Source organism: Coenobita brevimanus, chromosome 54 (genome assembly GCF_032717465.1).
Source record: "Coenobita brevimanus isolate Jiangsu-jjx chromosome 54, ASM3271746v2, whole genome shotgun sequence".
NCBI classification, from domain to species: Eukaryota; Metazoa; Arthropoda; class Malacostraca; order Decapoda; family Coenobitidae; genus Coenobita; species Coenobita brevimanus.
Genome location: NC_137007.1, coordinates 36,144,007 through 36,156,538, shown reverse-complemented (window position 1 = coordinate 36,156,538; position 12,532 = coordinate 36,144,007). Strand labels below are relative to the sequence as shown.

Here is a 12,532-nt window from a genome sequence, read left to right as displayed (position 1 = left end):
CCCCACACATTGCTCTCATGACAGTACCTTCCAGGGTTGATGGGACCCATCCATCGGCTACCTGGAATGGTTACATTACTAACATATTTTCTGGCTGTCCCACTGAAACATCTTTTATCAACTTTGCTTTGTAACAAACCATTCACAGCATCAGTCACTTTCAAGCCACTCTAGTTTCCATTTCATATCCACACTAAATCTTGCACCAAATGGTGTTTCTGTATTTACCACATTACTGTACTATATCTAGATTCAGTTTCAACAATCATTGCTTTACACTTAAAATGCATTCATTACAGACATTATCATATTACATAAACAGAACTCTGAATGACAGAAAAATCAAATTCATTATCAGGAAGCAGTACAGTATCATTGGAATAAATTATATTCGAAATAATCTATCTCCATCTACCAAACCCCACCTTCACCTCCTTTTCTGTGTCTCTTTCCTTGTCCTTAAAATACAGAATGATTAGACTCAACCTTCTTAATCACACAAAACTTTCAGCTTTAACAAGAATAAATACTGTACATCTCCAGTAGCATACCACACATCTACTTACTTCAATCAGGTAATAATAAATTTACACCTGCTCATAACATTCAGCCTAGATCTGCTCAACACCACTACTAAGACTAGCAATGGTTAATATATTAATGAAGATGCATGCCTAACATTGTCTACACCCATTTACCACTCTAAAGCAAAAGCACAGGCAAAGCATTACAGTTCACAATATAGGAATGGTTGGCATAAACTGTCACCAAATAGCTATTGACAAGACCAGACAACCATAACTACTGTAACTTGGACTACCAGCTACTTTGTGTAACTTATCAACAATAATATAAATATTAATAATAGTATAAAAGACAATCTCTTGTGATGGGAGAAATATGCTACCCATATAATCCATAAATTTTGTAGTTCCTTAATGGGCTCGGAGTAGACAGCTGGACCCCTCACCCTTTGCACTGGAACAGGTGATGATGATGATGATGATGATAACCCAAACACCCAGCACTTATGTTGCAAGCTGTCTTTTACTTCCTATGGTACATAAAGTGTAAGCATCCTTTCCCCTCAAACTGATGATGATGAGATCACAGGCAATATGTCCCCAACCTGCGTCATATATAAGGGGAAAAAAAAAAAAAAATGATGTGATGCTATTTAATGCAATGTTATGGGACACAGTGACAACAATGATGATGAAGATAAATAACATTCAGCCACAAATATAGCTACCAAAAGTACTTAGCACTGAATTCAAGCTAGCTGTACCAACATAAAACAAAACAGTTCAAAGAAAAAAGAAAAAGCTGATCTCTGTAATAAAAACATAACACTTCTACTCCAACTCAGTGAAATCATACTCTTATCATTACAACCATCAAGCCTAGGGTGTGTATGAATGTTCTGTAAACATTAAAAGTCAGCCATTCACTAATTGCTAGCAAGTACAGTAAGTGGATGCAACAGTGTGTGTGAATTTCATCCTACATAAGAAAGCAGCATTGCTCACTGAAGCTAGCTTGTAGAAAGTGAAGAATGAGGTGGATTTTGACACAGCTTCCATATTCTACATCATAAGCTATGTCTCAGCCAAAACAATAATGTGACCATGAGCATATTAACACAATAGCCAGAACAAGAAGCTCGTATTTGCTCCTGTGGTTCTAAAATTGCTGGACATGTGGAGAGAATGGAGAATGAAAGACTGACTAAGAGGGTGTATGTAGGTGAGGTGGAGGGAAGGAGAGGGAGGGGTAGACCGAGGATGAGGTGGAGGGATGCAGTTGAGAGGAATATGAGGGAGGGGGGGGGTGAGTTGGGGGGAGGGTAGTCAAATGGTGGGTGACAGTGCGACTTGGAGGCGTTTTGTCTGCGGCCACCCTTTGCGGGATTGGGGCGTCGGGCTATAGATAGATAGATAGAAGTGATCAGATCTCACTCTTGAGTCACTTTTCTTTTCCATGAAGCACTGTGGAAGTTAAAAATGGTAAAACAGGGAAATTTCGCCGTGAACAGTGGTTTTTGCTAAATACAAACTGCCACATATGAAATACTGATGTTTTTATTGCTTTATCTATACTTTCAGCCCTTCTGCTAAACATGCCTATAATCGTTTCTGTATTAAAAAAATAAAAGATAAAAATGGGGGCCATGCCACAGACTTTCTTCAAGAGTCTCACAGCGAAATTACCCCAACCAATGGGATAATTTCGCCTTGAAATATTTGTTGTTATTATTGATCAGATGAATGAATGAATGAAAAAATTGTTATAATACAGTATTTATGTTGTTATCAGATAGAACCAGGATTCCAGGGGGCTTGAATGGTGAGTGAATGAAAGTGTGGCCCATTGGATTGGGCAAATTTGGGCTGTCTGGACGTTGCTACTCCTCATCCTGCCCTATGGTAGGAAAGGAGGTCCTGATGATGATGATGATGACATTATTATTGCCATAATACCACACTACATATCATACACAACTGATTATAACTAGACTTAAGTGGTCTAGCCTACCATACAGTATGGCCTATGCCATGTACTGGGCAAACTTCAAATCGATGGCATCCATCGTTGTTTCACTTATTGTTTCATGGTTGGTATGCTGTTCAGGAGGGGGGGGGGGGAGCCTCCCATGGCACAAATGCATGGCAGAGAGAGAGAGAGAGAGAGAAACGATGCAAGCAGTTCTAAAACACTTTTGACTCGAAACATGTATGAGTAAATAGAATGCTTTTTTCCTCAGTATTTATTGATGCAATATATTCTGAACATTTTCGCAAAACATTTTCATTTCTCCAACACCATTTTTTTGCCTAATGGATCAAAACTTCACATGACCTTGTTAGGTCAGCATTCCCCTAAAACTTAAGCCCAACAGAAGCCGAATCCATGCAATAACTTGGGAGCTATGGGCCTTTGAAATGGAATTATTGGCATCGCAGCAAAATTACCCCACGGCTAAATTACCCCACTTTACCCTATACTTTTATTGGTTATCATTACTGATGCCAATTATTTGTGAACTGCTCTCCTCATTGTATAACTGAGTTACAATTTTCATTATTCCAAACATATAACTGGTACTCCACTAATTACTTAACGTGTTTTGGATTCTGATATATATCAACATTAAATTTATAAGAATTAGAATCCAGCTTACTATGCAGTTTATAACTTACGGTTTTCAAAATTGCTGTTCGTCAATAAACACTGATAGTAAATCTTAGAACATAATTATACTGGCACTTATGCTGTATATAACATCCAGGGTTGGAAAAAAGCATGTCATAAATGCTTTATGACAACAATGAAATATCATCATCATCATCATCATCCAATCCTACGTTGCCCCATGGGAAGCGTAGAAGCCCAGGGCTAGGCAAGTTGGTCCTGACATTTAGGATACAAGTGACCAGCCTCACTCATCCCTGAGTGGCATTATGTGAGCAATAAACCCCAACCACCCCTTCGATATAAACCTTCACCGGCTCAATCCGATTGGAGCGCTGTAATTACCCACTAAACTACCAGGTGCCATAATTTGGTTTATTGGTTACCACCCAGCATAGAAAATGGTTTCCTGGTGTACAGGAAACCATTTGGCTTGTCACTCAGTGTAGAGTCACCCACAGGCAGAAGGAAGAGAAAAAAACGAAGGAAGAAAGACAGAAGAGGAAGTGTAAAGTCACCTATGGGCAGAAAGACTAGGAAAGAATGAAGGAGAGAAAGACAAAAGAGGATGGAAGGAAAGAAGGATGGAGGAGAGGAAAGGGAAGACACCCGAGAGCAGCACTATATCGAGTGAGTGGACAGTGAGCGCCCCCATGAATTACCTAATCAAAGAAACCATTTTTCTTCCAGTAACTGCACAATCATAACTGTGTTACAGTGAACTCTCCTTACTTCATTACATATGTACAGTATTACTGTGTGCATTTTTTTCCTTTGCCAAATTAATGAGTAAATACTGTATATAAAATTGCTTGTGAAGTTGTTCCCTTTTTACATTTATGACAAAATATATCACTTCATTTATATCATGCCCACCTGGATGGTAACTGTTACTATAGCTGTTGTTATACATACAACATAATCTGAAAATATATAAGAGGGAGAGTCTAAGGAATTAAGATGGCTTCATCTTCCAGATATCAATGCTCAGCAGCACAGTGAAATAACTGCAATCTAGGGTATTTACACTAAATACTCCTATACCAGATGCCACTGTAGCAAAGCAAAAACCGCACATTTATTTATTATTACCAAATTTACACACCCTGAACTATTGATTTAAAAAAACAACAATGCAAACAGCCAGTCTCATATCAGTTTTTGTTATCAGACTATATTATTATTAACTCCTACTACACTGATGTCATTCAGATTTTCTTTTAAATGTTTGTGTTCATGGCAGGCAATATTAAGAATTCACCATATAGCACTTTTTCTATACTAGTTATGACAACAAGTACAGGAGTATTTCACACTTTCTTTTAAATGTTAGCGTCGTCCTAACGGGCAATTTTGTGTATTCATCATTTTTTTTTTAAATACTAATTACGACAGCAAGCAGTAATTCAAATTCTCTTTTAAATGTTAATGCCTTCATAGCAGGCAATATTGTGAATTCATCAAACAGCACTTTTTCTATATTAGTACAGTATATTACTAAGTTCTGTGCATTTCAGCTGTGGGATAAAAACAGCACACTAGGCACTTTTAGTTAGTAAACAAGCCATAACAAAGCCCATGCAAAAGAGCAGAATATTAACCTCTCATCATAGCCGATTAGGGAGAATCCCAGTAGGTGGAACCTGTACAGAGAAGAAGAGAAATGAGCAGCAAGAAACATTTCTCTGCACCACAATACATCATCACTCTGGTACTAGTATTCGGCCAGGTTCAACTTGATAGGCCATGCCAAACCCTCAAATCAGACAGGAAACAAACACTGAAGCTTCAGCACCATATAAATGAAGCCACCATGAGAGATGTTACTTTTACCTTTTTAATATTTTTATTTCTTTCTTTCCTTTTTTTTTTTTTTTTTTTTTTTAACCAACATGATACCCTAAATACTACAATTAACACTGCTTATGGTGACTCCAGCAGCAGCTCTACTCTGCATTTATCCCCATTTCAGTTATTCAGAAATGCTTGGACTTGAGCATCCAAGCTCAATTAAGTCAGACAAGGGTGTGCCTACAGTATACAGTATTATAAAATTGTGAGGGCATGAATCACCATGTCACAGTACACTAACATTACAAACCTGTACTATATTTGTTAATGGTAAACATTTTTTGCTTAAATCTAATAAAAAAGTAAAATACAAAATGATTAAATAATTAAATTTTGAGAACATCAAATCACTGCATCACAGCTTTGTGCCAGTAGGTTAGCATTTCATTAATACTAAAGGACTGAAACTTGTTCTACTGCATCCAAAATGCAGATTAATATTTTACTGCATCAGTATCAATCTATATTAAAAAAAAAAAAAAAAAAGGCAAAAGCAATGCAAAACAAATATGGAAATCATAACAAACTTACTGTACTACTTTACACAGGGTAATACACCTGAATACTTAATGGGGGACTTCTGGAAATCATCTGCCACTAGATGTTTCTCACTGCTTGTCCATCCCGAGTATGTTTTCAATTACCTTGATTTTTCTCTGTTGATGAGAACCTGTGTAGCAAAATACAATCATACACTACTGAAGTATTGAAAATGCTTTGTATCAAAATTATAACATAGGAGAATACAGTGCTCTCGTTGTTTTATTTCCCCGAAAACAAAGCCCGAATTTTGAAAACTAAGCACTAGTATATTTCTTGTCATTCTTTTAATGAAGCTGCTACAAAGGTGAGTTAAAACTTGTCTCCTGTAATGTTCGATTTATACTGTAGTTTTAGCCAAGAACTTGTTTTGTTTGTCAGTTTTTGGCAGGAATTTAATGTACGATGTATTAAATTATTCTACATCGGCCATTCGAGTTCAGAGACAGTCCCGTTCCAAGATTTGAAAGTGGTGGTAGTGTGTTTTCCTTAGGGGATAAGTCATGATCAAATCTTGGAAAGTGGATTGTCTCTGAGCTCGAATGGCTGATGTAGAATAATTTAATACATCATTAAATTCCTGCCAACAGAGAGACGGACACAAACAAAACAAGTTCTTGGTCAAAACTGCAGTACATGTCAAACACTTCAGGAGGCAAGAATTAGCTTGGCTCTGTGGCAACTTCATTAAAAACAAGGAAAAGAAATATATAAGAGCCAGGTTTTCAAAATTCAGCTTCATTTTTGGGGAAATAAAACAATGAGAGCACTGTATTCTCCTGTTATATTTTTGTTATGAAGCATTTTCAATATATACTTCAACAATGTACGATAGTATTTTGCCACATAGTTTCGCATATCAACAGAGAAAAATCACAGTAGTTTAACACATACCCAGGGTGGACAAGCTGTCTATGGTGGCAGCCTCTAGCAGTAGGCAGCTTCGCAAGTGCCCCATTCTTCATTAGGTACAGGTAAACTGTTCTTAAATTTTCTTCTAATACCATGAAGGGTATTAGAAAACCTGAAGAGTACCTTTTTCCTGCATACAAATTAGGGAAACTGATTGCATAATAGTCTAAAATATCATTTTTAATACTGTAGTATCTACTGCAATGATATACGGTACTTAACAACATGAAGCATGCTCCCTAGCTTTAATGTAATTCTGAGGTACTATTAATCACTCCCAAGACACTGAGATGCATTAGTCAAGTTTGGTGAATTTTTACTGATGTAATTACTTCTGAGTCTAATCAAGTTATCACTGGTTTAAACAAACACTGACCTGGTATCCGTCAAGAGCTGGTGGAAGGCATTGGCATGTTTGGCAAATTCTTTCCTCAACTTGTCATTCTCCTCCTGTCGCTGAGCCTCCTTTGCCAGTTCCATATCTCGCTCCTGAGGGGCAATAACGGCAATTACAGTACTTGGATTCTATTTGCTGTTAGCAAAGGCAACCACATTTACTTATGCCTCCACACCTTCTGAGCCTCCTCAAGGGAGCTGACAAATAAATGTTTGTTCTACCATCTATCTATCTACTGCTGACACCTTAATCCCATAATGGTTGGCCACAAACAAATCACCTCCATGTTGCCCCGTCCCCCGCCATTTCATTGCCCTGCTCCCTGCTCACAACCACCTTTCTCATATACCTCTCCACTCCATCCCTCCATCTCATCCTTGGCCTTCCCTTCCCTCTCCCCCCCCTCCACCTCACTCACATATATTCTCCTCATCAGTCTCTCGCTCTCCATCCTCTCCATATGGCCAAACCACCTCAGTGCATTTCTCCTAACACTTCCTATCACATCCACATCCACACCACAACATTCCTACACTAACTTGTACATTTAATAAGAATGATGACAATATTAAGTAACCAGATTTCCTTATGCCTTCACACTTTCTGAGCCTCCCCCAGAGAGCTGACAAATAATAATGTTTGTTCTACAATAACTGTACACCATCATCATCATCATCACCATCATCATCATCATCATCATCATCATTCATCCATTCATCATCCAATCCTACATTGCCCCATGAGGAGCGTAGGAGCCCGGGGCTAGGCCAAAGCAAGGCACGTTTCTCGGACAGAACAAAGTTACCTTCTAAGAAGCATCTGTTTACCATTTTACAAACAGTGTCTGCTACATGTTCATACACACCTGGCAACTGAGATACACTGAATGGATCAAGTGGACAATATGTTTTATTCTTATCTAAGATATAACTATCCATTCATCCAATCCTACGTTGCCCCACAGGGAGCGTAGGAGCCCGAGGCTAGGCAAGTTGGTCTTGACATTTAAGATCAGAGTGACCAGCTTCACTTATCCTTGAGTGCATTACGTGAGCAATACACCCCAAACCACCCCTTGGATAAAAACCTTCACCGGCTCAATCCGACTGGAGTGCCATAATTACCCACTAAACCACCAGGTGCCATAATTTGGTTATATGGTTACCACCCAGCAGAATAAATGGTTTCCTGGTGTACAGGAAACCATTTGGCTTGTCACTCAATGTAGAGTCACCCATAGGCAGAAGGAAGAGGAAAGAAAGAAGGAAAGATAGAGAGAAGAGGGAGTGTAAAGTAACCCGTAAGCAGAAGGACAAGGAAAGAATGAAGTAAAGAATGACAGAAGAGGAAGGAAAGAAAGAAGGGAGCAGGAAAGGAAAGGCCAGACACCTGAGAGCAGCACTACATTGAGTGAGTGGATGGTGAGCGCCCCCACCTATAACACTTAACATTATTTACATCCAATGGATGAAATGATGAATGCAAATGGCCTCTAGCACATAGTAATTGGAAAGCAACCGAAAGAAGCACCGTCTAATTCACTTTGTACACACGGTATCTTATCTATGAAGAATGGAAAAAAAAGTCACAAGTCAGACAAGCATTAGATACAGAAATTGGTTTATCAGTTATGGTATATTCTTCTCACCAATCAGATTACTCATAACTGTGGCCAACTTTTTTTTTTTTTCACCTCTACCATACAAGCTAACCTATTTATTTTGAAAAAAATAAAAAATAAAAAAAAATACATAAATAAATAAGCCCAGTTTACTTTGCCATTTGACTCTTCAAACAGCTTACACCATCACCTACAAGAACATAAATTCTTTAACCTCAATTTCATTAGCTGACAATGTATGTCACAAAGGTTCACTTTGAGGAATTTTCAAGATAAAAAAACTAATATCATATCATGATTATTCTAAGGAAAATATTATACTGCTGACTTCCCACTTGTTTATACACATCTGATAAAGGCCTATATGACTGCGCATTTTGAGAACACACGTACTACATTTTCTTCTCTTCCATTTGCCCTCATACATATGCCAAACACTTATCCATTCCTGAACTCATTACCCACTTTCACCAAAACCCAGGCTAAAGTACAATGATTACCTTACCTTAATGATCTTCTGCAGGTTGCGCCATGTGTCCTCGAGGGCCTCCATAGTGAACCAAGTGTAAGGATTAGGGCCCACATTGTAGCTCTTGATCTGTTTGTCAAGGGCAGCAAGAGCTTCAAAATCTGCCTGAGCTGAAGAAAGTGATGCTTGGAACTGGGCATGGGCTTCCCTCAGGGCCTTAATTTCTTCAATGCTATAAAGGAACACAGAGCAAGTTTAATATGAAGGCAGGCACAGACATAGCAAATAAACATGAGGTATGATGCAATAATATGATAAATACATTAGGCCCTTATTATATCTAGCCTTTATGTTCTTCTTTGGCAACAGAATAATTCCTCAGCAAACTGCAAACCTGCCGCCACTCAAACTTTCACTGACACCTATAAAGCCAATCTGTCACTTACCATATTTAGCGATTTATATGGCCGACCTGTGTATAAGACTACTCCCAATATTTCCATACAAACTGTGGGCTTAGAGGTATAATCTGTGCATAAGACGAGCCCCAACCCTTTAGACACTGGGAGCTTGGTGCCCCAGTAACCCCAATCCACTATCACTCTTCCCACTGACCAGTGAAGTGATACTATTAACATGTTGCTAAGCAATAAGCCTTTGGTTAGGTTTTACTTTAAACCAGTTTCTTCTATGGGTTTTACAGGCTATTTGGGCTGCATGTGCCACCTCCGATATCAAAATGGATTATACACTTAATATTCGAGTATGAACTCAAACTGTATTAAAAACTTAAAATCATGTTATCGTGAATTTTATAGAATACGTTAAAGGAAAGTTACATTTTTATTAAAGTCATCACACCAACTGTCAGTGAGTAAAAACCTTCAAAATCAGTATCATCCACATCTGATATCATCAGTTCATCAACTTTATCCTGGGTTAAAGTTTGCAGTTCATCGTCGTAAGGATCAAACTTTGAATTCAAAAGTGTAGCTTCAGCATAGACTTCCTCATCCACCCACAAAATGTTATCTTCTATGCCATCCACTGAATTGGATATTCCACATTTTTTGAAAGAGTTGAGGACTGTTTCCACAGAAATAACAATCCATGCCTTGATGATAAAATCACAGCTCATTCAGACTTGAAGCATGCAAATTCCCACCACTTGTATATGACTTTTTACCACTGACCATTCTCTCGTTCCATTGCTCAAGAATGCAGTCTTTGAATGGTTTATTCAGACAGACATCGAATGGTTGTTGGACTGAACTAAGCCACCACAAACAACAGGAATGTCACTGTTGTTTATCACTGTTGGTAATGAGCCCTGCTTCAGATCTGGCAACCCTGAGCTCGGGGGTAAACACCCCAGTCAGTCACTCTCAGACCGAGACACACGCTGGAGTTAACCTGCCGACTCCCATTGACGTATATAAACACGCTGCAATTGCAAGGTCCATCATTTGCACATTTTTCAAATTTCGCGCGATTTTTGGTAAGTATATGCAGGCAAGGTACAGCAAGAAGGAAAATAAGGTATGGTCCTTCTGTGTTGTCTGGGGAAGGCACAAGTGGTGTGGCGAGAGTGAGGGGTGAAAGAGAGAGTGTTGTGGCAGGAGTGAGCAGTGAAAGGGAATGTGGTGGTGGGAGAGAGGCAGTGCGAGCACGTGGTGTACGTGGGCAGCGGGCAGGCGAGGAGGAGCCACTCCCTAGCACATCTTTCACCCCGCAATATTCCCACACTTCCTCCCCACAGCTCCATGATGTGGGGAAAGAAAGGAAAGGAACGGGAAAGGGGAAATGAAAAGGGAGAGGGAAGAGGAACGCGAGTGGGGAAGGGCACCGTTCTCCATCTCCCCAACCTCCCCCACCACCCTCTCCTCCCCACCCTGACAAGGAATATCACACCTTGTCACATTGCTGATACTGTGTGTGCTTGCAATAATATGATGCTCACTGTAAAAGTAAGGCCTGTACATATGCGATAATATGACACTCAATATAATAGTAAGGCCTGTAAGTATGTGATGATGATTATATAAAGCAGAAACGGGTGTAATGTTTGTGAAAAAGTATTATATAAGTTGAGAAATATAAGTTGAAACAACAGTCATAGCGAGTTCACTCACTATGTACATATGCGATAATATGACACTCAATATAATAGTAAGGCATGTATATATGTGATAACAATTATATAAAATGGAAACAGGTGTAATGTTAGTGGAAAAGTATTATATAAGTTGAAAAATAGAGTGCAAGTTGAAACAACAGTCATAACAAGTTCAATCACAACGGTATGTACATATGTGATAATATGACGCTCAGTATAATAGTAAGGCCTGTAAATATATGATAACAATTATATAAAGTGGAAACGGGTGTAATGTTAGTGGAAAAGTATTATATAAGTTGAAAAATAGAGTGTAGGCTAAGCTGAAACAACAGTCATAGCAAGTTCACTCTCTATGTACAAAGACGCAACTGTCTTCCCAAACTCTGAAGAACATATATCGGAAAAAATGAACCATTTGCAACAAGCAGTAGTAGAGATTGGGTTTTCACTGTATCTCGCCAGGTGTAAATAATCTTTGGACGGAACTGGGAAGATAGTTTTGTCTTTCATTGTACATATGCAATAATATTACACTAAATATAATCATGAAGCCTGTGAATATGTGATAACAGTTCTATAGAGTGGAAATGTGTAATGTTAATGGAAAAGTATTATATAAGTTGAAAAAAGAATGTAAGTTGAAACAAGTCACAGTGAGTTCACTCACTATGTAAACATGAGCTAATACAGTATTACGCTAAATATAATCGTAAGACCTGTAAATATGTGATAACAGTTCTATAAAGTGGAAACTCGTATAATGTTAGCAGAAAAATATTATGTCTGTAGAGAAAATGAAATGTATGTTGAAACAACAGTCACAGCAAATCGTATGTGACTGATTTGGGCAATTTCGCTATGCTCACTCAATGGAACAACACTGATATTGCCTATATTTTTGTGTGAAAACCAATATACTGTATTCTTGTACTACATGTTATTTTGTTCCAAATTAATAAATATCTACCAATTTTGAGTGATTTCCAATAATCACCTCAACCACAGAAAACGGGACAGCAGCCGAGCGCCTTTACAGAATACGGTACCAGGTGGGCGGAGGCTCACCTGTTTTGACCATTTCTAGGCTCAGGTATGCACATTCTCTGTGATCTGCCATTGTTTCCCACCAAAAGTGGAGGTTAAAAAAAAAAAAAAAAAAAAAAAAAAAAAAAAAATCCAAAATCTGCCAGGATGGGAGGGGGTCAGTGGTGGAAAATCAGCTGGGACAGGGTGGGTTAATGGCGTGGGCTCAACAGGCTACTCATCTTTCTTATGGCCTCATGGTTGTATCCATGGAGTTATTTTATAAAAAAAAATTTGCCTTCATATAGAAAACAAGTTGTGTTTAATGATAGTAATTTCAACAGTTTTTGACAATATATGTACTATATTCAGGGAAACAAGAGTCAAGGTAAGTGTTTGGCGATATTC

At 38.5% G+C, this 12,532-nt stretch overlaps 1 protein-coding gene across 1 annotated transcript in view; it reads right to left on the bottom strand.

The window, feature by feature from the left end:
• alpha-Spec (alpha spectrin) overlaps positions 1-12,532 on the bottom strand; it is a 62,336-nt gene that overhangs the window by 12,309 nt on the left and 37,495 nt on the right. The window contains exons 14-16 of the mRNA XM_080273400.1: positions 9,019-9,214; positions 6,872-6,984; positions 4,794-4,835 (exon numbers count right to left, since the gene is read on the bottom strand). Of these exons, the coding sequence (XP_080129526.1) occupies positions 4,794-4,835; positions 6,872-6,984; positions 9,019-9,214 (351 nt within the window). The remainder of the gene's footprint in view (positions 1-4,793; positions 4,836-6,871; positions 6,985-9,018; positions 9,215-12,532) is intronic.